The sequence below is a fragment of the Aquarana catesbeiana genome, linkage group LG13, assembly GCF_042186555.1.
Source record: "Aquarana catesbeiana isolate 2022-GZ linkage group LG13, ASM4218655v1, whole genome shotgun sequence".
In the NCBI taxonomy this organism is placed as follows: Eukaryota; Metazoa; Chordata; class Amphibia; order Anura; family Ranidae; genus Aquarana; species Aquarana catesbeiana.
The window spans coordinates 190,147,921-190,173,572 of record NC_133336.1 but is presented as its reverse complement, the minus strand read 5'-3'; the positions used below and the strand labels follow the sequence as shown (position 1 = coordinate 190,173,572).

The 25,652-nt window shown below is 44.2% G+C and overlaps 1 protein-coding gene across 1 annotated transcript in view; it reads left to right on the top strand.

The window, feature by feature from the left end:
- Positions 1-25,652, top strand: part of LOC141116514 (uncharacterized) — a 70,895-nt gene that overhangs the window by 8,373 nt on the left and 36,870 nt on the right. The window contains exons 3-8 of the mRNA XM_073608900.1: positions 3,931-4,011; positions 6,105-6,179; positions 7,575-7,668; positions 11,549-11,685; positions 20,353-20,475; positions 21,495-21,564. Coding sequence (XP_073465001.1) covers positions 3,946-4,011; positions 6,105-6,179; positions 7,575-7,668; positions 11,549-11,685; positions 20,353-20,475; positions 21,495-21,564 — 565 coding nt within the window. The 5' untranslated portion in view covers positions 3,931-3,945. The remainder of the gene's footprint in view (positions 1-3,930; positions 4,012-6,104; positions 6,180-7,574; positions 7,669-11,548; positions 11,686-20,352; positions 20,476-21,494; positions 21,565-25,652) is intronic.

Below are 25,652 nucleotides of genomic sequence, written 5' to 3'. Positions count from 1 at the left end.
TAACGCCAGCGATGGGCGACCGTCTCTTCCTCCCCCCTAACGCCAGCGATGGGCGACCGTCTCTTCCTCCCCCCTAACGCCAGCGATGGGCGACCGTCTCTTCCTCCCCCCTAACGCCAGCGATGGGCGACCGTCTCTTCCTCCCCCCTAACGCCAGCGATGGGCGACCGTCTCTTCCTCCCCCCTAACGCCAGCGATGGGCGACCGTCTCTTCCTCCCCCCTAACGCCAGCGATGGGCGACCGTCTCTTCCTCCCCCCTAACGCCAGCGATGGGCGACCGTCTCTTCCTCCCCCCTAACGCCAGCGATGGGCGACCGTCTCTTCCTCCCCCCTAACGCCAGCGATGGGCGACCGTCTCTTCCTCCCCCCTAACGCCAGCGATGGGCGACCGTCTCTTCCTCCCCCCTAACGCCAGCGATGGGCGACCGTCTCTTCCTCCCCCCTAACGCCAGCGATGGGCGACCGTCTCTTCCTCCCCCCTAACGCCAGCGATGGGCGACCGTCTCTTCCTCCCCCCTAACGCCAGCGATGGGCGACCGTCTCTTCCTCCCCCCTAACGCCAGCGATGGGCGACCGTCTCTTCCTCCCCCCTAACGCCAGCGATGGGCGACCGTCTCTTCCTCCCCCCTAACGCCAGCGATGGGCGACCGTCTCTTCCTCCCCCCTAACGCCAGCGATGGGCGACCGTCTCTTCCTCCCCCCTAACGCCAGCGATGGGCGACCGTCTCTTCCTCCCCCCTAACGCCAGCGATGGGCGACCGTCTCTTCCTCCCCCCTAACGCCAGCGATGGGCGACCGTCTCTTCCTCCCCCCTAACGCCAGCGATGGGCGACCGTCTCTTCCTCCCCCCTAACGCCAGCGATGGGCGACCGTCTCTTCCTCCCCCCTAACGCCAGCGATGGGCGACCGTCTCTTCCTCCCCCCTAACGCCAGCGATGGGCGACCGTCTCTTCCTCCCCCCTAACGCCAGCGATGGGCGACCGTCTCTTCCTCCCCCCTAACGCCAGCGATGGGCGACCGTCTCTTCCTCCCCCCTAACGCCAGCGATGGGCGACCGTCTCTTCCTCCCCCCTAACGCCAGCGATGGGCGACCGTCTCTTCCTCCCCCCTAACGCCAGCGATGGGCGACCGTCTCTTCCTCCCCCCTAACGCCAGCGATGGGCGACCGTCTCTTCCTCCCCCCTAACGCCAGCGATGGGCGACCGTCTCTTCCTCCCCCCTAACGCCAGCGATGGGCGACCGTCTCTTCCTCCCCCTGACGCCAACGATGGGCGACCGTCTCTTCCTCCCCCTGACGCCAACGATGGGCCACTATTCCTCCCCCCAGTACCAAAGAGGGGACACTGTTTACTTCCAGTGACACCAGGACATTTTCTATTCCTGCTAGCCACAGTTCGGTCCCCATTGTTTTGAAGGACAGTAAACTGCCTCTTTGTTTTGTAAGTTTGGTGACCCCCCTGAACTAAAAACACTTTGGCACTCCAAAAAAAGAGAGATCCCTGATCAGATGTATCAGACCAGATTCAGCCACATACAGCCCCTAACCGGAGTGCAAGACACTATCTTCCACCATTACACCAGATCTGATACAGTGCAGACTGGCAGGTAAGAATCTTTAATGAAAAGCAGACATATTGGGGGAGATTTACTAAAACTGGGGAGTGCAAAATCTGGTGCAGCTCTGCACAGAAACCAATCAGCTTCCCGATTTATTGTCAAAGCCTAATTGAACAAGATGAAGTTAGAAGCTGATTGGCTACCATGCACAGCTGTACCAGATTTTGTATTGGATGGGCCATTCCACTACAGTAGGACTGACCGCAGAGGCTCTTCCTTTATCCCTCTCATCTAGGTATCTATCAATCATGTTGATTTTTTTTTTTTTTTTCACCCAATCAGTACCTATAACCTAAAACGAGTGTATCCCCCATAGGAACATGGGATTTAAATGGCAAACAGTACACCAATACATACATACAACCCCTGGCAAAAATTATGGAATCACCAGTCCCTGAGGATGTTCCTTCAGTTGTTTATTGTTGTAGAAAAAAAGCAGATCACAGACATGGCCAAAAACTAAAGGCATTTCAAATGGCAACTTTCTGGCTTTAAGAAACACTGAAAGAAATCAAGAAAAATAATTGTGGTGGCCAGTAACAGTTAGATTTATAGAACAAGCACAGGGAATAAATTATGGAATCACTCAATTTTGAGGAATAAATTATGGAATCACCCTGTAAATTTTCATTACAAACACTAACACCTGCATCAGATTAAATCTGCTTGTTAGTATGTAGGTAAAGAGGGTAAATCATCACGCAGTGTTGCACAAGATGTTGGTTGTTCACAGTCGGCTGTGTCTAAAACATGGACCAAATACAAACAACATGGGAAGGTGGTTAAAGGCAAGCATACTGGTAGACCAAGGAAGTCATCAAAGCGTCAAGACAGAAAACTTAAAGCAATATGCCTTGAAAACAGAAAATGTACAACAAAACAAATGAGGAACAAATGGGAGGAAACTGGAGTCAACATCTGTGACCGAACTGTAAGAAACCGCCTAAAGGAAATGGGATTTACATACAGAAAAGCTAAAAGAAAGCCATCTCTAACACCTAAACACAAAAAAACAAAGTTACAATGGGCTAAGGAAAGGCAATCGTGGACTGTGGATGATTGGATGAAAGTCATATTCAGTGATGAATCTCGAATCTGCATTGGGCAAGGTGATGATGCTGGAACTTTTGTTTGGTGCCGTTCCAATGAGATTTATGCAGATGTCTGAAGAAAACATGCAAATTTCCACAGTCAATTATGATATGGGGCTGCATGTCAGGTCTAGGCACTGGGGAGATGGCTGTCATTAAATCTTCAATAAATGCACAGGTTTACATTGAAATTTTGGACACTTTTCTTATCCCATCTATTGAAAGGATGTTTGGGGATGATGAAATCATTTATCAAGATGATAATGCATCTTGCCATAGAGCAAAAACTGTAGAAAAAATTCCTTGAAGAAAGACACATAAGGTCAATGTCATGGCCATGGACATGCAAACAGTCCGGATCTCAATCCAATTGAAAATCTGTGGTGGAAGTTAAAGAAAATGGTCCATGACAAGGCTCCAACCTGCAAAGATGATTTGGCAACAGCAATCAGAGAAGGCTGGAGCCAGATTGATGAAGAGTACTGTTTATCACTCATTAAGTCAATGCCTCAGAGACTGCAAGCAGTTATAAAAGGTGGTGCAGCAAAGTACTAGTGATGTGTTGGAGTGTTATTTTGTTTGTTTGTTTTTCATGATTCCATAATTTTTTCCTCAGAGTTGAGTGATTCCATAATTTATTCCCCGTGCTTGTTCTATAAATCTAACTGTTACTGGCCACCACAATTACTTTTCTTGATTTCTTTTAGTGTTTCTTAAAGCCAGAAAGTTGCCATCTGAAATGCCTTTAGTGTTTGGCCATGTCTGTGATCTGCTTTTTTTTTCTACAACAATAAACAACTGAAGGAACATCCTCAGGGACTGGTGATTCCATAATTTTTGCCAGGGGTTGTATAAAACATTTTAAAATGTTTTTCAAAAGTAAGATACAAGCATACACATATTCATCATAAAAACGTCTAGTTTATACTCCGGTTTCCTCCCACGATCCAAAGACATGCTGGTAGGTTAATTGGATCCTGTCTAAATTGTCCCTAGTATGTGTATGAATGTGAGTTAGGGACCTTAGAGTGTAAGCTTGTAAAGGGTTTACAACCACTTTAAAGACGTATGTACTTGCTAGATGATTGTAACCAAATGAATTGGGATATCCTGTTCTTTGGGCTATATCCAGGAGTGGACTGCTTCCTGCAACAAGTAAATAGAACTATACCTATAACCTACTGTGCAGCTAATGGTGTCATTTTTTTCCCTTGTCCTTAGCATTTGAAAATCATCATGGAGTCCCGGTACTCTCGTGAAGGGAAGATCAAGAAAAGAACAAAAATGAGGCGGATATGCCCTGTAAGTATCTCATGGTCACAGGCTATGTAGCAGGGCTCAATATACCAAATATATATAAAACTGTTATGAAACCTTCAAACTTTTTTTCATAAAATGTAATGTTGAAGCATTGTTCACATACTTGCTTAACCGCTTCAGCTCCGGAAGATTTCCCCCCTTTCACGACCAGGCCATTTTTTTGCTATACAGCATTGCGTTACTTTAACTGACAATGGCGTGGTCTTCCAAGCTGTACATAAAGTTTTGTAATTTTTTTTTTCCTACAAATAGAGCTTTCTTTTGGTGGTTTTTGATCAGCATTGCAGTTTTTTATCTTTTGCGCTATAAACAAACAAAAAAAAAGACCGAAAATATTAAAAAATAAATAAAACATCCAATAAAAAAATGTTAAAAAAATCAAATTTCTTCATAAATTTTGGCCAAAATGTATTCTGTTACAGGGGGGGGGAGTATTGGATCCCCTGCTTATTTTGTACGTTTGTCCACTGATGATCAGTCTATAATTTTAATGGTCGCTTTATTTTAGCAGTGAGAGACAGAATTACAAGAAAAATATCCAGAAAAAACGCTTTTCATAAAAGTTATAAATTGATTTGCATTTTAATGAGTGAAATAAATATTTGATCCCCCATCAATCAGCCAGATTTCTGGCTCCCAGGTGTCTTCTATGCAGGTAATGAGCTCTTAAAGGGAGTGCTCCTAATCTCAGCTTGTTACCTGTGTCAAAGACACCTGTCCACAGAAGCAGTCGATCAGATTCCAATCTCTCCACCATGGCCAAGACCAAAGAGCTGTCCAAGGATGTCGGGGACAAGATTGTAGACCTACACGAGGCTGGAATGGGCTACAAGATTATCGCCAAACAGCTTGGTGAGAGGGTGACAACAGTTGTTGCGCTTATTTGCAAATGGAAGATATACCAAATAACTGTTGTTTTTGCGGCGCTTTTTTTTTGGCTCTAGCGGGGTGCTTTAAACCCCCCACTAGCAGCCGAATAAAGAGTTAAAAGCACACGCAAAGCGCCGCCGCCGAGGAGCTTTGCAGGCGCTGCCCATTTATTTCAATGGGCAGGGGCGCTTTAGGAGCAGTGTAAAGAATCTGCTTGCAGGACTTTTTTTGACGTCCTGCCAGCGCAGCGCCCCAGTGTGAAAGCACTCAGGCTTTCACACTGGGATTGCAGATGAGGCTTTTTTCAGGCGCTATTTTTAGCGCTGAAGCACCTGAAAAACGCCTCCAGTGTGAAAGGGGTCTTAAAACGGCTGTAGACAGACTCGGTGGGGGGAGATTTCTGCAGCATATTTGGCAAGTACAGAATCACAGTATATATAAAATATTATGCAAAGTGGTTGGAGGGAAGCTTCATGGCAAAGATGTTTTTATTACAAATTATGTGAGCAGACTTGCAGTTCCTCTTTTACTGTGGGCAGCCGACTGTGACTCCTCGCGGCTTCACAGCTGTCTGCGCATGCTCAAGCCACACAAGCCCTTTGAAAGGTCCCGCAGTCTCCTGGTATGTGTCCCAAGAGGCTGCGGAAGAAATACATTCCAAATGTGGTAGAGGTGGAAAAATGGAACTAACCCTTTTGAGTGAAGTAATGCTTTAATTTGTTTTTCATTTTACCCTCAACGCTTCTGCAAAATGAGAACTAGAAGGTCTTCCTGTGTACAGATCCCCCTATACGGTGGCTTCCTGCCTTCCAGGGTCTCCCCAGAGCCCCTCTTATGTGCCTAAGACAACTCCTATGTACACAAAGGCTGCCACAGACATGGTTATCTTTATCTGCAAACTGCAGCCCCCCCCCCAGGCAGCAGCGGCTTAGATAATCTCACACTGCAGCTATGAGGCTCAAGTTTTATTCGTTTTAGAAGTACAGGGTGTTTGTCAGCCAATAATCTGATGAACTATTATGAGTACGTTATACCTAATGTATACAGCATATGTCTGCAACCATAAAAAGCCAACAGAGGTTTTGAAAAGGGACTTTTTATTCAAGAATGTGTTTCCTTTTGAAAGTCAAGTGTGGTTTGTGTATGTTTTTTTTTTTTTTTTTTTTTTTTTTTTGTTCATGTTGTACCTTTTTTTATTTTTACAGCTGTGCAATGAACTTTGCCTCAACAAAAAAGAGCAGGCTCTGCATTATTCCGGCGCTCTTCACAAGTACATGAAGGTGGGTTATTGGGTCCTTAAAGCGGACTTGCATCCTCCATGTTTAAAGTTTCTGATTTTATTCTTCACACCCTCCTTTTTTCAGAATTGGGAATAATTAGATTTTCTTTTTAAGCTTCCTCCTCTCTCTACTAATGGATTTCTCACCTAGGCAAAAATGTCATCCCTGGCACTGCCTGCAGACTCCAGGAATATAGACGTGTTATGTTCCAGAAATCTTCAGGCAACTCAGAGCGTTGGGTGTGCATGGGCTGGATGGGAGGCGCTTGCCCTCTCAGTGCTCTGGCCAAGGAATCCCATTGTTTACATGTTGCCATCATAGTATCAGTAATGTGTATATAATATGATTCCGCAGCTAGAGAGATCGCTGAGTGCAAAAGATGTCATCGATCCCATGCATGCGCACTCAGGGCTGTACGAACAGAATTATATTATTTACACGTTGCCGATACCATGGCAGGTGCAGGACCTTCCAGCACATGGAATTTTTCAATTTTTTTTAATGGTGCCTTTTTTTTTTTTTTAATTTTCACAATCCGGTTGAAGTTTCTCTTAAAGTGGTTTTAAAGGTACAAGGTTTTTACCTAAATGCATGAAAGAGAACCTCCAGTCGGTTTTCTGAAAATTAAGTCAGCAGCTACAAAAACTCATCAATCAGACCCTCACCTGTACCAGGATCCAGTGCTGTGCTCACCCAACTAAGGGGGCGCCGGGGACTGTGTTTGGTACTCAGCGCCAGCATCTTAACTGCAGGGACACCTAGCTTTGACCGATTGCGGCTTCACAGCCAGGTGCGCATGCACAAGCTGTGCTGCACATTGTGAATTGTCCTGCAGTCTTCCGGGTCCTGTGACGTGTCCCAGAAGACTGCGGGGAGGGAGGGGGAGAGGAGAACTTCTGCTCAAATTGCCTATGCAAGCAGCAGTAGGAGCAGGTACCTGTCAAAACCAGGTAACCCCCCCTCAGTAGGTTGTATGGCCCCCCCTGTGCTTGTATGCATGCCAGACAACGTCGGGGAATGCTCCTAATGAGACGTCGGATGGTGTCCTGGGGTATTTCCTCCCAGATCTGGACCAGGGCATCACTGAGCTCCTGAACAGACTGAGGTGCAACCTGAATTCAGCCCTCTGTAGGTTGATAATTTTCATTTACATCATACAATGCGGTATCCTTTCGTTCCTAACACATTACCCAGTTCATATCACTATAGATATCCAGCATGAGATTTCTTCCCATTTGAGATCTGATGTGTTTTCAACGTGTTCCGTTCATTTTTTTGAGCAGTGTATTATCCAGCCATATGACCAGAACGTGCCCTATTAGAGTATGAGAATCCTTTTCTGTTTAATACAAGCAATACATCTATATTGTGATCCTTCTTTTTTTTTTTTTACAGCGACTAAAACGTATTCAGTATTCTTATACCAGGAACTTAAGATCACTGGATGAAAAGATAAAAGCATCGGAGGGGCAGAATGAGCCTCTAATTGGTAAGAGGGGGTCAGACTGCAAATGCCTTACAACAGACCTGTAAACTGCTGTTAAAAAAAAAAAAAAAACATTATGTAGCAGGGAAATTTGATATATATATATATATATATATATATATATATATATATATATATATATATATATATATATATATATATATCTCTATCTCTCTCTCTCTCTCTCTCTATATATATATATATATATGTATGTATATATATATATATATATATATATATATATATATATATCCACTTTAAAAGAGAAGTATGTGGTTCGGGTTTCTTTTAAATTTATTTATTTTAAATCAAACTTACCTAGGTGGATGTAGCATCGGTCCCCCGCCGTGCTCACTGGAGTGCTGGACTGTGGAGGGGGTGGGAGAGGATAGCTCAGTCTCTCAGAGGCTCGCCGTGAAGGCTGAGCCGGCTGCCAGTCCAGGTGGGGAAATCCTGACCATATGGTCGCGAGCCTAGACTGGCTCTGTGACAGTCGACAGCAGGCTTCAGCCCACTGTCTACTGAAGATGGGTCACAGGATTGCAGAACGAACTACACTCCAGTGATCCACAGAAGTACAGCCAAACGAGCTTTGGCTATACTTCTCCTTTTTAAGGACCGCCTGCCCGCAATGGCAAAGCAACATACTGGTAGTTAAGCACACATTTAACCCCTTGATCGCCCCAGAGGTTAACCCCTTCCTTGCCAGTGTCATTAATACAGTAGCCGTGTATAGTATTAGCACTGATCACAGTATTGGTGTCACTGGTGATGTCAGTAGCAGTTAGTTCCACCCCAGTGTCAGATTGCCCACCGCACTATAGGAGTCCCATTATAAGTTGCTGATCATCGGCATTCGTAGTAATAAAAAATAAAACCAATATATATCCCATAGTTTGTAGACACTATAACTTTGATGCAAACAAATCAATATACACTTCTTTGGATTTTTTTTAATTATTATTTAACATGTAACTGAATACAATTCGGTCAAAATATATATATATTCGAGTATCTCACGAAAGTGAGTACACCCCTAAGTGAAAATGTTCAAATTGGGCCCAAAGTGTCAATCTTTTGTGTGGCCACCATTATTTTCCAGCATTGCCTTAACCCTCCTGGGCATGGAGTTCACCAGAGCTTCACAGGTTGCCACTGGAGTCCTCTTCCTCTCCTCCATGACGACATCACGGAACTGGCGGATGTTAGAGACCTTGCGCTCTTCCACCTTCTGTTTGAGGATGCCCCACAGATGCCCAATAGGGTCCATCACCTTTACCCTCAGCTTCTTTAGCAAGGCAGTGGTCGTCTTGGAGGTGTGTTTGGGGTCGTCATTATGTTGTAATACTGCCCTGCGGCCCAGTCTCTGAAGGGAGGGGATCATGCTCTGCTTCAGTATGTCACAGTACATGTTGGCATTCATGGTTCCCTCAATGAACTGTAGCTCCCCAGTTCCGGCAGCACTCATGCAGCCCCAGACCATGACACTCCCACCACCATGCTTGACTGTAGGCAAGACACACTTGTCTTTGTACTCCTCACCTGGTTGCCGCCACACACGCTTGACACCATCTGAACCAAATAAGTTTATCTTGGTCTCATCAGACCACAAGATATGGTTCCAGTAATCCTTGTCCTTAGTCAGCTTAACCACTTCCCTACCCGCTAATAGTCCTATGACGTCCACAGATGGGATCTCCCATCCTGGGTGGACGTCATATGACGTCCTGGGATTCCTGGCCGTCTAGGGGGCGCGCGCGCGCCCGCCGCGTTCCTCGGGACCCGGTGCGTGTGCCCGTTAACCGGGCCGGCATGTGGATCTGTGTGTGTAAACACACAGATCCACAGCCTGTCAGCTCTGAGGAGAGCGATCTGTGTTCCCAGAACGGAGGAACACAGATCGGTCTCCTCCCCTAGTGCGTCCCCTCCCCCTTCAGTTAGAATCATTCCCTAGGAAACATATTAACCCCTCCCCGCCCCCTAGTGGTTAACCCCTTCACTGCCTGTCACATTTACACAGTAATCAATGCAATTTTATAGCATTGATCGCTGTATAAATGTGATTGGTCCCAAAAATGTGTCAAAAGTGTCCGATGTGTCCGCCATAATGTCGCAGTCACCAAAAAAAAATCGCGATCGCCGCTAAAAAAATAAAAAAATATTTTTTTTCTAAAAATGCCATAAATCTATCCTGTATTTTGTAGACGCTATAACTTTTGCGCAAACCAATCAATATACGGTTATTGCGATTTTTTTTTTTTTTGCCAAAAATATGTAGAAGAATACGTATCGGCCAAAACTGAGGAAAAAATGTGTTTTTTAAAAAAAAAATTGGGATATTTATTATAGCAAAAAGTAAAAAATATTGTGTTTTTTTTCAAAATTGTCGCTCTTCTTTTGTTTATAGCGCAAAAAATAAAAACCGCAGAGGCGATCAAATACCACCAAAAAAAAGCTCTATTTGTGGTGAAAAAAAGGACGTCAATTTCTTTTGGGTACAACGTCGCACGACCGCGCAATTGACGTTTAAAGTGCGACAGCGCTGAAAACTAAAAATTGGCCTGGGAAGGAAGGGGGTGAAATTGCCCGGTATTGAACCGGTTAAGACAAGCAGACTGTTTTGTGGGCTTTCTCGTGCATCGTCTTTCTGGGACAACAGCCATGCAGACCAGTTTGATGCAGTGTGCGGCGTATGGTCTGAGCACTGACAGGCTGACCCTTCAACCTCTGCAACTATGCTGGCAGCACTCATACGTCTATTTCCAAAAGACAACCTCTGGATATGACGCTGAGCACGTGCACTTAACTTCTGTGGTCAACCATGGTGAGGCCTGTTCTGAGTGGAACCTGTCCTGTTAAACCACTGTGTGGTCTTGGCCACCGTGCTGCAGCTCAGTTTCAGGGTCTTGGCAATCTTATAGCCTAGGCCATCTTTATGTAGAGCAACATTTTTTTTATTTTTTTTTTCACATCCTCAGAGAGTTCTTTGCCATGAGGTGCCATGTTGAACTTCCAGTAACCAGTATGAGAGAGTGAGAGCGATCACACCAAATTTAACACACCTGCTCCCCATTCACACCTGAGATCTTGTAAAACTAACCAGTCACATGACATCGGGGAGGGAAAATGGCTAATTGGGCTCAGTTTGGGGTGTATTCACTTTTGTTGCCAGCGGTTTAGACATTAATGGCTGTGTGTTGAGTTATTTTGAGGGGACAGCAAATTTACACTGTTATACAAGCTGTACACTCACTACTTTACATTGTATCAAAGTGTCATTTCTTCAGTGTTGTCACATGAAAAGATAGAATAAAATATTTACACAAATGTGAGCGGTGTACTCACTTTTGTGAGATACTGTATGTATGTGTATATATATGTGTGTGTGTGTGTGTATATGTATGTGTGTGTGTCTCCAGACCTAAACCCTATTGAGCATCTGTGGGGCATCCTCAAACGGAAGGTCTCTAACATCCACCAGCTCTGTGATGTCATCATGGAGGAGTGGAAGTGGACTCCAGTGGCAACCTGTGAAGCTCTGGTGATCTCCATGCCCAAGAGGGTTAAGACAGTGCTGGAAAATAATGGTGGCCACACAAAATATTGACACTTTGGGCCCAATTTGGACACAGCCGATCAGCAGGTCCCAGCCATGAATCATTGCCCGGGACTTGCTGATAGGCTGCCTCTGTGTACAATTACAGTGGGAGCCAGGCAGCGGGCGCACACACCCTGAACCTGGAAGTAGGCAGCGACCTATGGGTACATCGCTTGGCCTACAGCCGCCGCTCGCCAGCAGTACATTGTGGGCAGGTGGTCAACAAGTGGTTAATGAATTGTGATATTAATGGCTGTTTACTTTTTATTCTCTCCATTCCTGCAGGTCTTGAATACATTTACCAGTATCCCGCAGATAAAAGAGGGGTTATACCATACGCATGTATGCTGTGTGATTGCGTTTATAAGCTTGACACCATTTTCTATCATATCGTCGGGATTAAGCACAGATGTTTGTACTTGGTAAGTACCTGTGTATCTTCACACAGCCTTAGCCGAACTAGGAACTCAAATTGTACGTTGAAGGGTAACGGGTGGTTGATTTGTGTCAAAAAATTTTTAAAACTGATGTTTGATTTTAAAAGTAAACCTGCAAAATACATAAAAATTCTGAAGCACTTTGGGCTGTCTATAGAGCCAGCAGAGCAAAAGCTGCCTGCCTCTGTCTGATTGAGTTGAACTCACTCTCTTTAACCAGTTGGCGCCGAGCGCACACAGATATGCGGCCTCTCGGCAGGTGGGCCTTGGCGATGAGCGGCCGCATATTAATAGCGCTGCCCCCGGCACAGTGACCGGTGGCTCGCAGAAAGTTCCCGATCGCTGTTTGTGATCGGGACTTTTCTACTCATGTGACCGCAGTGATTGGCTGTGGCCATAAGCCAAGCCCCACCCCACCTCCTGACACAGCAAAACCCCTTAAAGGGCCAGAGCTAAAGGGTTAAACAAGGCACTGCTCTGACTCAAATATTAACATGCTAAATTTTTGATAGAGATGCACCGAAATGAAAATTTTGGTACAGAAACCGAAAATTCAGGATGCACTTGAAAATGAAAGTTTTTAGAAAATATTTATATATATTTTTATATGTAATTGGATTATATTTGACTTTTTAATTGATATCATGATTTCAAATGAGTATGAATTTATTGTCAGCCATTATCGGCACTTATAGCACAAAATAAGCTCAAGAAAAAGGCATCCCTTTAAATTCTATGTATGTCTTCACATTGGTCCATTGCGCTTCCGTTGTGGTGTTAAAAATCCTGCTTCCTACATTTTTGGTCAGTTAAAAAAAAAGCTCCAAAAACGCACCTCCACGTTGAAATGCATTAAAGAACGCATCAATAAGGCACCCGCGTTATGTTTTTGATGCGGTTTTTGAGTCATATGACCTATGAAAAACACACCATAAGCACGGTAAAATCGCAGGCGTTTTCGGCACCATTGGGGCCCTTTCAACGAAAACGGGATTCAGTTGGATGCATTTTGGACTGCACTCCAACTGCATAGACAGTCCAAAATCCAGGCTATCCTATGGGCATAGTTCACACCATTTCAGTGCAGCATGCTGCATTTTTCCGCACTGTAAACATGCAAAAATGCATTCAAATGCACTGCAAAGTGTCACAGTGCACATAGAAGAACAAAGTGGAAAGTCTGATGGGTACATGTGATGTACGGTGGCACTCTAATGGGGTATTTCCTGTAAGGGGGTACTCTGATGGGGACAATTGATGTAAAGGAAAATTCTGAAGGGGGCATTTGATAGGGGCAGTTATTGTGAGAGGGCACTCTGATGGGGCAGTTATTGTGAGAGGCCACTGTGATGGGGGCAGTTATTGTGAGAGGCCACTCTGATGGGGGCAGTTTTTGTGAGAGGCCACTCTGATGGGGGCAGTTATTGTGAGAGGCCACTCTGATGGGGGCAGTTATTGTGAGAGGCCACTCTGATGGGGTCATTTGATTGGGCAGTTATTGTGAGAGGGCACTCTGATGGGGCAGTTATTGTGAGAGGGCACAGGACAAATGCAGATAGCAAAATGTGTGTCAACTGCATGTAAAACGCGCATAAAATGCATGCATAGGTACAAGAAAAACACACACAGTTACTTGCAGTTTGTAGTGTGAATGGGCCCTTATTGGCACCTTTTTCTCTATCGGAGAAAATTTTGATGGATCTGTAGTTTTCGACAAAAAAAAAAAAAATATAAAACTAATTTTGCTCCTAAGCATTATAAAGAAAATAAATATGTATCACTATATGTCCTTTTTGAGTTTTAATAAAATTCCCTTACACTTAAAAGAGAAGTTCGGGAGTTGACAAAATAAACGTACCGTATATACTCGAGTATAAGTCGAGTTTTTCAGCACATTTTTTTGTGCTGAAAGTGCCCCCCTCGACTTATACTGGAGTCAAGCACTTTTCTGCAGCAAAAAATTTCATTTTCCGAACCGAATTGGGGGCCCCGTATCTCCACTTGGTGCTAGGAACCCCAAATTTGGTGTGCAAACCCAGTGGAACTGGTACCACAACATATCCAAAGATGGAGTTTCTAGCACTAAGTGGCCCCAAGATATGGGGCCCCAAACCCGGTTCGGAAAATGTAATTCTCTGCTACAGAAAAGTGCTTGACATTTTCTGAACCGATTTTTGGGGCCCTGTATCTCAGGGCCACTTGGTGCTAGAAACCCCAGCTTTGGATATTTTATGGTGCCAGTTCCACTGGGTTTGCACACCAAATTTGGGGTTCTTAGCACTAAGGGGCCCCAAATTCAGTCAACTGTGTCCATCTGCAGCAATGTCATTTTGGAACCCTTTGGGTTCAGAGACCCCAAATTTTAGCTGCAGCTAGGGGGCATCTAGGAACCCTTAACTACAGAGTTTGAAGTTTGGGGGACCTATGGCTGCAAATGGGCGCAGTGAGGTAGAGGTCGACTGATATATCGGCAGATATTTGGCTTTTTTTACTTAATCGGCATCGGCTGATTGTGCTGATAAAAAAAGCCGATTTATAACTTCAGCGGGACTTGCAAATGACTTCTGTAATAGAAGTCAATTGCAAGTTGTCTGAAATTTTCTTCTCTCCTCCTCTGGGCAGCCTGCCAAGTCTGATAAGAAGATACATTGTATCTCTTCGGGTTCTTTTATCAATAGACTGAACTGTGTGTAGAAGTTCTCAGTTTAACCATTTAAAGACTAAATCTTTTTTGACATTTGTTGCTTACAAGTAAAAATTCTGTATTTTCTGCTAGAAAATCACTTGGAACCCCCAAACATTATATATATATTTTTTTTAGCAGAGACCCTAGGGAATAAAATAGCGGTTGTTGCAATATTTTATGTCACACGGTATTTGCGCAGCGGTCTTTCAAACGCAATTTTTTAACATAAAATACACTAATTAAAAAAAAAAAAATAAGCAGTAAAGTTAGCCCATTTTTTTTCGTCCAAAAGTTTTGGTTACCTGTTTTTGTCTATTTAATATTTAAGATATAGTTATTTTTTTTTTAATCTAAATTATACATACAAGTGAACTGATTGGAGGTTTGTTTTGTTCAATAAATGTTTAAATGTAAAAAATTTTCTGTATCACTTATTACTTAAGGTTGCTTTCACACTGGAGCGGGCAGGCGTTGACGGTAAAACGCTGTTAGTTTTAGCGGCGCTTTACAGTCATTTTAGCGGCGCTATTCGGCTGCTAGCGGGGTGCTTATAACCCAGTTAGCGGCCGAGGAAGGGGTTAAATGCGCCCCTGAAGTGCTGCTGCCGAAACGCTTTGCAGCCGCTTCGGCAGCGGTGCGCATTCATTTCAATGGGCTGGAGTGGTGGAGGAGCGGTATACACCACTCCAAAGACATCCTGCCAGCGCATCGCCTCAGTGTGAAAGCCCTCGGGATATCACACTGAGACTGTAGGGAAGCTGTTTTACAGGCACTTTACAGGCGCTATTTTTAGCCCAAAAGCGCCTAAAAAAATGCCCCATTGTGAAAGGGGTCTAACTGTTAGATTTTATGAGATGAAGGGGGAAAAAAGAAAAAAAAAAAAAAAAATCGGCCTAATATATCGGCCCAAAAAAATCGGCATCACATATCGGCCACCGCGATTTCTAAATATCGGCATCGGCCAGAGAAAAACCCATATCGGTCGACCTCTACAGTGAGGCATTCAAATGGGCACAGTGAGGCTGCAAATGGGCATTGTTGACCCTCTTTTCCACTTACAGTAGCTGTGCATTTCTCACCCTCGTCTTATACTCGGGTCACTAAGTTTTTCCCATTTTTTTTTTTTTTTTTTGTGGTAAATTAGGGCCTCGACTTCTACTCGGAACGACTTATACTCGAGTATATACGGTACATACTCAGCTAGGTGTATGCCACATTGGATCCCCATTGCCAATAAGATCTAGAGATCAGAGACCTCTGATTGCTCGGTTCTCAGTCTTCAGTGAGTTAGGGATTGTCAGTCACTGGCTCTCTTTGCCTCTCCAGTGCTCACTGGAGCACCGGGCTGTGGAGGGAGCGTCTGGCTCAGGCAGTCAGCGGTGCGCTGAGAGGCTGAGCATCCAGACATCTGGGGTGGATCCCAACCTTAAAATCGGGATCTCTCCACAGCCTTCACCCACTGAGTGACGTCGGCTGTTAGTGGGCTTTGGATCTCTGTCCGCTGAATACAGGACACAGGAGTGCAGAATGAAGTGTGCTCCTGTGATTCCCAGGAGCAGTAGAGCAAAAGAGCTTTGGCCCTAATTCACCTTTTAACCACTTGCTTACCGGGCACTTTCACCCCCTTCCTGCCCAGGACAATTTTCGGCTTTCAGCGCTGTCACACTTTGAATGACAATTGCGCAGTCATGCAACACTGTACCCAAATGACGTTTTTATCATTTTCTTCCCACAAATAGAACTTTCTTTTGGCGGTATTTAATTACCACTGGGTTTTTTATTTTTTACTAAAAAAGAAAAAAAAAATTGTGACACAAACAGTTTTTTTTTTTTTTTTTAAATAATAAATTTTTCCCCTTCCATGATGTGCGCCGATGAGGCTGCACTGACCGGCACTGATGAGACACTAAAATGCAGCACTGATGAGCTGGCACTGACAGGTGACACAGATATGTAGCACTGATGGGAACTAAAAGGCGGCACTGATTGGCATCACTGATCCCTAAATCCCTGCAAGATTTTACCCTCTACAAATCTGTCCTTCTCAAATACAACTCCTGCCTCCACACTGCTAAACAAACCTATTACAACACTCTCATCAAAACCCTCTCATCCAAACCTCGTCAACTCTTTTCTACCCTTAATTCCTTACTTCACTCCCCACTGCCCCCACCCGCCAACTTGCTTACCGCTCAACAGATTGCCAACCACTTCAATAGCAAAATCAACACAATTCGCAAAGAGATATCTAGCATTCAAATTCCTCCCCTACCCAACATATCAGGTCCAACACCACACTCAATACTCTCCTCCTTTTGCCCAGTTACCACAGAAGATGTTGATAAACTCCTCTCCATGGCCCACCTCACTACATGTCCCCTGGACCCTGTCCCCTCTCAATTACTGCGACCACCTTCCCACTCTATCCTCAACTCCCTAACCCACATCTTCAACCTCTCCTCCGGCACCTTTCCTTCCCCGCTCAAACATGCACTGGTTACCCCCATGCTCAAAAAACCCTCACTAGACCCCACCTGTTTGAATAGCTTAAGACCTATCTCCCTTCTCCCGTTTGCCTCCAAGCTCATCGAACGCCTTGTTCATGACCAAATGAGCCGCTACCTCACGGACAATAACCTTCTCGACCCTCTACAGTCTGGCTTCCGCCTACAACATTCTACTGAAACTGCCCTACTAAAACTCACCAATGACCTAATAACTGCCAAAACCAATGGCCACTACTCCATACTCATACTTTTAGACCTCTCTGCTGCCTTTGACACAGTTGACCACCTGCTGCTCCTCAGAAAATTACACTCCCTTGGCCTCCGTGATTCTGCATTATCCTGGTTCTCCTCCTACCTATCTCAGCGCACTTTCAGTGTCACTTACAACTCCATCTCCTCCGCTCCCCTTCCTCTTTCTGTTGGGGTACCCCAAGGCTCCGTCCTTGGGCCTCTCCTTTTCTCACTCTATACCTCTTCCCTGGGCCAGTTGATAACCTCCCATGGCTTCCAATACCACCTCTATGCCGATGACACACAGATCTATCTCTCCACTCCTCTACTCACCCCCTCGATCTCCTCACGGATCTCAAACTTGCTGAATGACATATCGGTATGGATGTCACACCGCTTCCTCAAACTTAATCTTTCTAAAACTGAGCTTGTTATATTTCCTCCTTCACGGTCCCCCTCCTGTGACTTCACCATTAATATCAACAACACAACCATTGGTCCCTCCACACATGCCAGCGTCCTGGGGGTAATCCTTGACTCTGACCTCTCCTTCAGCCCCCACATCCAATCACTGGCTAAATCCTACCGCCTTAACCTCCGCAACATCTCCAGAATTCGACCCTTCCTGACTAATGACACCACAAAGCAACTTATTCACTCCTTGATTATTTCCCGCCTCGACTACTGCAACTCTCTCCTTAATGGCCTACCCTTAAGCAGGCTATCCCCCCTTCAGTCTATTATGAATTCTGCTGCTCGACTAATACACCTCACTAATCGATCCGTGACTGCTGCTCCTCTCTGCCAATCCCTTCACTGGCTTCCCCTACCCCACCGTGTAAAATTCAAAATGCTAACCATAACATACAAGGCCATTCACAACATCGCCCCCATCTACATCACCAACCTCATCTGCAGATATCGCCCAAATCGCCCCCTCCGCTCCTCCCAGGACCTCCTGCTCTCTAGCTCCCTTGTTACCTCCTCCCATGCTCGCCTTCAGGACTTCTCCAGAGCCTCTCCCATCCTCTGGAATTCCCTGCCTGTACAGTATATCCGATCAGCCCCTACCCTGTCCACCTTTAGGAGATCCCTGAAAACTCTTTTTTTCAGGGAAGCTTATCCCACACCCACATAACTGTCCCTGAGCCACCCCCATCAAATCATTCTTTGCAGCTATTACCTTTTGTACCACCACCCCCTCCCTTTTAGAATGTAAGCTCTACAAGCAAGGCCCTCCTGTACCTTCTGTATTGAACTGTACTGTAATTGTGTTGTCCCCCCTATACATTGTGAAGCGCTGCGTAAACTGTTGGCGCTATATAAATCTCGTATAATAATAATAATGGGCACTGTTGGGGCTGCACTGTAATCAGGGCACTGATGATCAGTGCCCTGATTACCTGTACAGGCCTCCTCTGTGAGGAGATGCCGCTGATCGGCTCTCCTCACCTCACACTCTGTCAGTGTGAGGCGAGGAGAGCCGATAAACGGCATTTCCTTGTTCACATGTGATCAGCTGTGATTGAACACAGCTGATCACATGGGTAAAGGGCCGCGGCTCTTTACCGAGTTCAGGGTTGCGCTCTGTCCCAGGAACGATCGGCGCAGGAGTGCGGCGAGACTGGATGATGTCAGACCAGAACAAGAGGCGATCCTGTCCACCATCATTTGTCTATAAGACAGGCGGGAGGCGGTTAAAGTAATCTGTAATAAAAAACATTTTTGCCATTCTGAAGCTTCCATCTAACCACTTTTCATATTATTTTATATATACTGTGATTCTGTACTTTCCAAATATGCTGCAGAAATCTCCCTCCACTGAGTCTGGCTGCATCCATTTTAACTGTGGGCAGCTGAAGCTGCTGCCTGATCACTTCCTGGATTTACACAGACACACCTTGCAGCTCTCATTGGCCCTCTTATGACTCATCCCCCCTCCCTTCCTGGCAAACTCTCACGAGAGTGCGAAAGAGAGCTGTGCATGATGTCATAAGCCTAGGCTAATGACCAGACAAACGGAAAGTGGGCAGTATAAGGTATTTACTGGCAGAAAAAAAAATGTTTTACTATCGAAAGTTAAACCAACAAGGGCAGCAGATTTAATAGATGGAAAGATGAAAAAATGACAGAAGGTCCACTTTTAGTTTTAGCTGGAATAGGGAATGATTAAGACTTCTGTCTGGTTTTTCTTTTCCCCTTATGGGGAGATTTCCCTTCACTTCCTGTCCCAGAGACCCAACAGGAAGTAACAGGAGACCTCTCCAAAAGGAATTCCTTTATAGAGAGGTGTCATCAGAACAGGGGTTCCCTTTATTCAGTTTTCTCCTGTTTGGTGATAAATGGAATATTTTGTATTTTCCTTCGCCTTCTGTACCAAGGATATTGGTCACCAGGACACAGAGAGGGTGAATTCTCCCAGTGGGGACACAGACAGCAGTGCCAGCCTGCCTGGATTTAAGAAATAAAGCAGACCACCCAAATTATTCTGGTTAGAACTTCCAAATTATACCGGTCAGACTTTTAAAATGAAGAGTTGGCAGACCCGCAGCACTCCATTGTTTATTTTTTTTTACCAGTTCGTTGCTTAGACCTCTATGGGTTGCCTGCAAATTAGCTGATGAAATAATCGATCGGCAGTAGTCTGTCTATTAATCCTGGATGTAGGGGAGGGTGTAGTGGGTTCTTAAAGCGGACCTCCAGCCTTTCGCCTCCATTTGCTGATGCTGCTTTTATCTCCAGTGACGAGGGGGAGGGGGGTGCACCCCATAGGGAACATGGAAATGAGGGGTTCACAGGAAATGGATGGAATGGCTTAAATGTCATTCTGCCCAAAAAAGGACCACCGGCTCCCCATGGAGGAGGAAGCCAGGGACAGCACTGCAATGTGGGAAGGGTAAGAATAACTTGGCAATAAGTTGTATTTTTTTTTCTCTCCACAAGAGGGTGTAAGGAAAAAAAGTTGGAGTTATACACTAAAGTGCATCTAAAACATTTATCCAGATTTTTGAATAGCGCAGGGAACGGTTATTCCTTTGTGGTTTTTTTTTTTTTTTTTTTTTGCTGTAGCTCATTTTTGCTTCTTTACATACTGTAAAAATTGCATCTCCTGATAGAAAATTGCACTTCAACTGTTCTCTGTATTATAATCGATGCAAGCACTGTGATATCTGATAGGGAATAAAAAATATCTTATACCTAAACCGTTTTGTTGCATTGCATTTTCAGAGTAAGAATTTTCCTGCCATGGGAATCGACCGTAACTTCAGGGTAAAAACCCCTTCTGACTTCAGAAAACTACTGAATGCTGTTGAGATCGTTGAGAAAAGCCATGGAAGGAAAAAGATAAATGTAAGTTTTCATACAGGCGGCATTTACTGGCAATGGCAGCGTCCAAATTGGTGAGACGCCGCATTTTCGGCTCCGCCCTGATTCCCAAAAGTAGTTTCTGTACTACTTTTGGCCATTTTGGGGTGCAATTTCCATTGACATCTGTGCAGAAAGTCTCTGAAATCGCCCCCGAAGTCGGGACTGACATGCGGGAATGAAATTGTGCGCATTCAGCTGACTGCGCACAATTTCATTCCCACAGTCAGTGTGAACCTGGACTCAAGGAAACTTGAGTTATGAAAATGTGTAAGCTAACTTGAAATCTGCGATTTGCTAACTTGAAATCTGCGATTTGCTAACTTGAAATCTGCGATTTGCTAACTTGAAATTTGCCATGCTTGATTTGGGTATTTTTATTTATTTATTTTTTATTTATTTTTTTTACACACACCTTTTTTTTTCTCTGCAAGGAGAGAGAGATACTAAGTATCCCTCTCCTTCATTCAGAGAGAAAGAAAACATGGGGGCGGGCTTCACAGTGACTGATCACTGTGATAGCCCATCAGAGGATGTCATAGGAGACCCGGAATCTGAATTTCTGGGTCCCTATCGTTTGTACGGGGCCCGGGGCTCCCGCTGCGGGCGCACTGTGTGGCGCGCTCCAAGCACAAAGGGAGCTGTGCAAATATGCGGCCCCCACAGAAAAAAGGCCTATTCAGTGAGGCCGCATATTTTCGTATGGTCAGCGTGAAGGGTGTAAAAATGCGAGGAAAAAAAATTACCCGATAACCTGCTAGAAATTCAGAGAGCTCCTAGCTTGCTTGTGTTGCCAGCCCTGACCAGTTCTCTTTTATTGGACTAAAGAACACATCCCTCTTATATTATAGAGATGAGAAGAAGGGGAGGTGTTCTGCAGACATTAGAAATGTTTTATATATCTTTTCTTTATTATGGTCAGGCAAAAAAAAAAAAAAAAAAAACTGGTTTACCAGTTTTGGGTGTACTAATTCACTGCCATTTTTGTTTTTTATTCTTTTTAGGTTTCCAACAGCTTTTTTAATGCTAAGAAAAACGGAGGCATTACTTATGATTCAGAGTCGGGAGGTGAATGTAAGTCCAGTCCATTCATTTTACTGCACAGTGCCTGAGACTTAGTGGTCACTAAGTGATGTATTAGTGCTGATCTATGGACCTCGGATGGGTTAAACAAAAGCTGGCGAGCTTTGGGCCAAACTAGGCCATGTTAGAATTTGGGGTCCGATTATTCACTTTTTTTTTTTTTTTTGAAGAATCGGTCACAAACTTATCGATATATAGCTTCAAAGGTTGCAGCTACTTTTTAGAGCCGACGGTCAGCTTTCTTGTAGTAACAACCAATGCAGTTAAGCAGCCGATCGCCTGTTATTACAAGTAGTGGGAGGGGGCGTCCCATTCCTGCCGCCTTACGCTGCTCCGCTCCGGTCTCCTGTCCCACTGGGAGAGCCGAGTGACCAGCCGGCATGTGCGCCGGCTGGCCGGAGACTTGAACAAAGCCAGAATCGGCTTTGATCGGGTCTCAGATCTAGTAACCCGGAAGCAATATCGTGACATCACTTCTGTTTAAAAAAATAAAAGTATTCAAAACTAATACTTTCTAAGTGCAGAGGAAGGGTTTGGGGTCTTATAGACCACAGATCCCTCCATAAAGAGTACCTGCTGCTGCTTATTACTGTCACAAGGGATGTTTACATTCCTTGTGACAGCAATAAAAGTGCTATATAAAAAAAATGAAAGGACAGTGTCAAAATAAAAGCTTTAAGTGTACAGAATATCGGCACCTGATATCGACTTGAAAGGCAGCTGAAAAATCGGTATCGGCCCTGAAAAAAGGATATCGGTCAACCCCTAGTTTGAATTGTGTGGGACAGAACTTGGCTTGGATTTAGATGGGCAGCAGTTTTTTCTTGTTTTCCGGAAGAGTAATCCACTTATCGGTGTCTTATATTTCTGATGAAAGGCTGTTTGATTACTGTGGTTTAGTTCCCAGCTTTGCTACCATGTGTGGGTCACACTTTATTTGCTGGATTTTTAGTTGATACTAGAAGCTCAAAGAATGCAACGGTGTGGCCATCCAAATATACATGCCCCACCCTCACAATTTTTTTGCATGCAACCAGAGATGCACAAAGCAGGCATTTTTCTCCAAACCCGTGCAGCACACCTAAAATTTACAAGATGTGAACAGGATCTTACGGGCCAAGTTCACTTTTTGCACCAAGCTACCCATATTTAGGATGTAACGTGGTGCAAATGCCTCCTTTCTTAACCCCTCACAATCTTCTTTTCTTTTAATGGTGAACATAGTCTTTTTTTTTTTTTTTTTTTTTAAATAACTCAGCTTCTGCTGAGTGCCCCCATAGCAAGAAAAGAAAGCGGGTGTGTCTCAACCAATCAGGAGGGAGAGTCCTGGTCAGCCGAGGTTCTTGTCCAACATCGGTGGATCAAAATTTGGGTTCAGGGTAAGTATTAGGGGGGCTGCTGCACACTGATTGTTTTTCATCTTAATGCATAGAATGCAGGATTGGGATTAATAAAAACCTTCTGCCTTTAGAACCCCTTTAACCAGTTCCTGCCTGGCCTATAGTCAAATGGCGACCAGGTGGGATCGCTCTAGATCTGGGTGGACATCACATGCTGTCCTCCCTGGATCATGCACTTGCACCCCATGGGCTGCACTGCGACAGGATCTGTCGCTGGCTATGTCCTGCAGACACAGAGGATGATAGATCAGTGTACCAGCCCGCTGCCGATACCATGTGATCGCAGTGACTAATCACAGCAGATCACATGACAATTGTACACAACCGAATGGCTTCAATTCATTGTGTACTAGTGTGTTCATTTCTGTGTTTGGTCACAGTGATCACATGGTACAGACAGGGCCAATCGCAGCCCATCTGTACCATGTACTTGGCTGTAACAATTCACTGTTAATCACAATAGAAAAACACTGAATAAATCGATTTCATTCGGTAAAAATAGTTGTTTATAACAGTTATATTCACTGTTATAAGCAATCATAGTGTGAAAAAAAAAATATGCTAATTGCCATCCCAGATTAGTACAGTGTCACCATGGTAACACTGTATTGCCCTGGTCACAGTGTGGAATTAATTATTAAAAAAAAAAATTTAAAATACTGTCACCAGTCAGTGTCTCTGATCTCCTCCACACCAGTAATTTCATGACACTGTACTGCATGAAAAAAACTATTTTTTAACGTTTCTTCATTTTCAAAAATTACAACTTCAAAAAACTTGCCGTGCCTCTTACTAAATACCTTGGACTGCCTACTTTCCAAAAAGGGGTCATTTGGGGGATATTTGTACTGTCCTAATATTTTCGGGCCTCAAGAAATGAGATAGGCCGTCAGTACACCAGGATTGATTTTCACATATAAATAGCATAGTTTGTGGACTCTATAACTTTCCTACAGACCAATAATAAATGCTGATTTTGAATATTTTCACCAAAGAAATGAAGCAGAATACATTTTGGCCTAAATTTTACAAAGAACAATTATTTATTTACAAGATTTACAAAAAAGAGACACAAAGAAAAACTTTTTTTTTTTTTTTCTTTTGATCTTTCTTTGTTCAGCAGAAAAATTAAAAACCCCAGCGGTGATTAAATACCACCGAAAGAAAACTCCATCTGTCTCAAAAAAATGCAAAAAAGTTCATATGGGTACAGTGTAGCATGACCACGCAATTGTCATTCAAAGTGTGACCGCGCTAAAAGCTGAAAATTGGTCTGTTCAGGAAGGGGGTGAAAGTGCCCGGTATTAAAGTAGTTAAAGAACAACTCTGGTCAAATTATAAAATCACATGTGTGATTAAGTATGACTACCACTAATGGCCGATACACACGATCCAAAAATCGGACGCAAAATACCACTTACAACGCAATCGTACGATAATCGGATCGTTAATACAGAGCTTTCGAGAGCTGATCACGACAATTCATCTGATATTATTAGACAAGCACGAAAATTTTCCTTGTACGATACCAGATTGTACGATTTTCGTATAGTCATGACATCACTTCCGATTTTTAAATTTTTTTATTTTTCTGTCGTACGAGAATTTTCGTGACTTTAGTAACCTATTCAATTTCTACTTGCGACTATTAAGCGAAAAAAGTCATAAGATCTGTCGTACGATATTCGGATCGTGTGTACGGGCCATTAGCCTGGTCTGTCTTTTATAAAAAAAAAAAAAAAATGACCTTTGGAATATTTTATAAGTACATCTTGAGCCTGCCAGTAGAATGGTTAGATAGGCACTTCCTTTGATAGGGTGACAAAGCTTTTCCTGCTACTTTGAAATCACTGCTGGATTGTCAGCCTTGCTGCTGGCGCTGTAGGTGCTTGCCACTGTTGATAGTCCTATCAGTAAATAGCCACACCCCCCTAGCCCTTCATACTGACAGCACATTGCTCTATATCTGTAGGAGCTTAGAAAGTGATGTAAAAATCCCTCATCAATCACTTTCAACCCTTCTAATGCTGTCTTATCAGGGTACAGGAGAAATCGAGAATCCCAGGATGCATTTTCCAAAAAAAAAACTGGTAAACGAAGTCTGGAGGCATTAGATTAGGGGTCTCAAACTGGTGGCCCTCCAGCTGTTGCAGAACTACAAGTCCCATGAGGCATTGCAAGACTGGCAGTTACAAGCATGGCTCCCACAGACAGAGGCATGATGGGACTTGTAGCTTCGCAACAGCTGGAGGGCTGCCAGTTTCGAGACTCCTGCTCTAAACTGATCGAGCTGTAAAGACCACTGCTTTTGATAGACCTTAACCAGTTCCGAACCGCCCCATATCCTTGTGCCTAACAAGTGTAATGTGTGCTGCTTTTACTACACTATCTGTCTGTTTTTTATCCCTGCCTTGCAGGGAGAAGAAACAGAAAGATCACTGTTTCCAAAATCATTGACTGAAATCAACTGCCAAACTTGTGCTGTGTCCATTCACAGCATGGGTCAGCAGGGGGTGACCCATTCTTCCTTTTTTATTATGTACAGCTAAAGAGTGAACCTTTAATCACAAGCTGCAGTAACAGCCATCAGCTTGTCTGGCGACCGGCTTCAAAGTGAAAGTGATGCAGCAGCTCCATAGCTGCCGTTCATTTTCACAGAGCCGACAGCGTGGTTCCTCC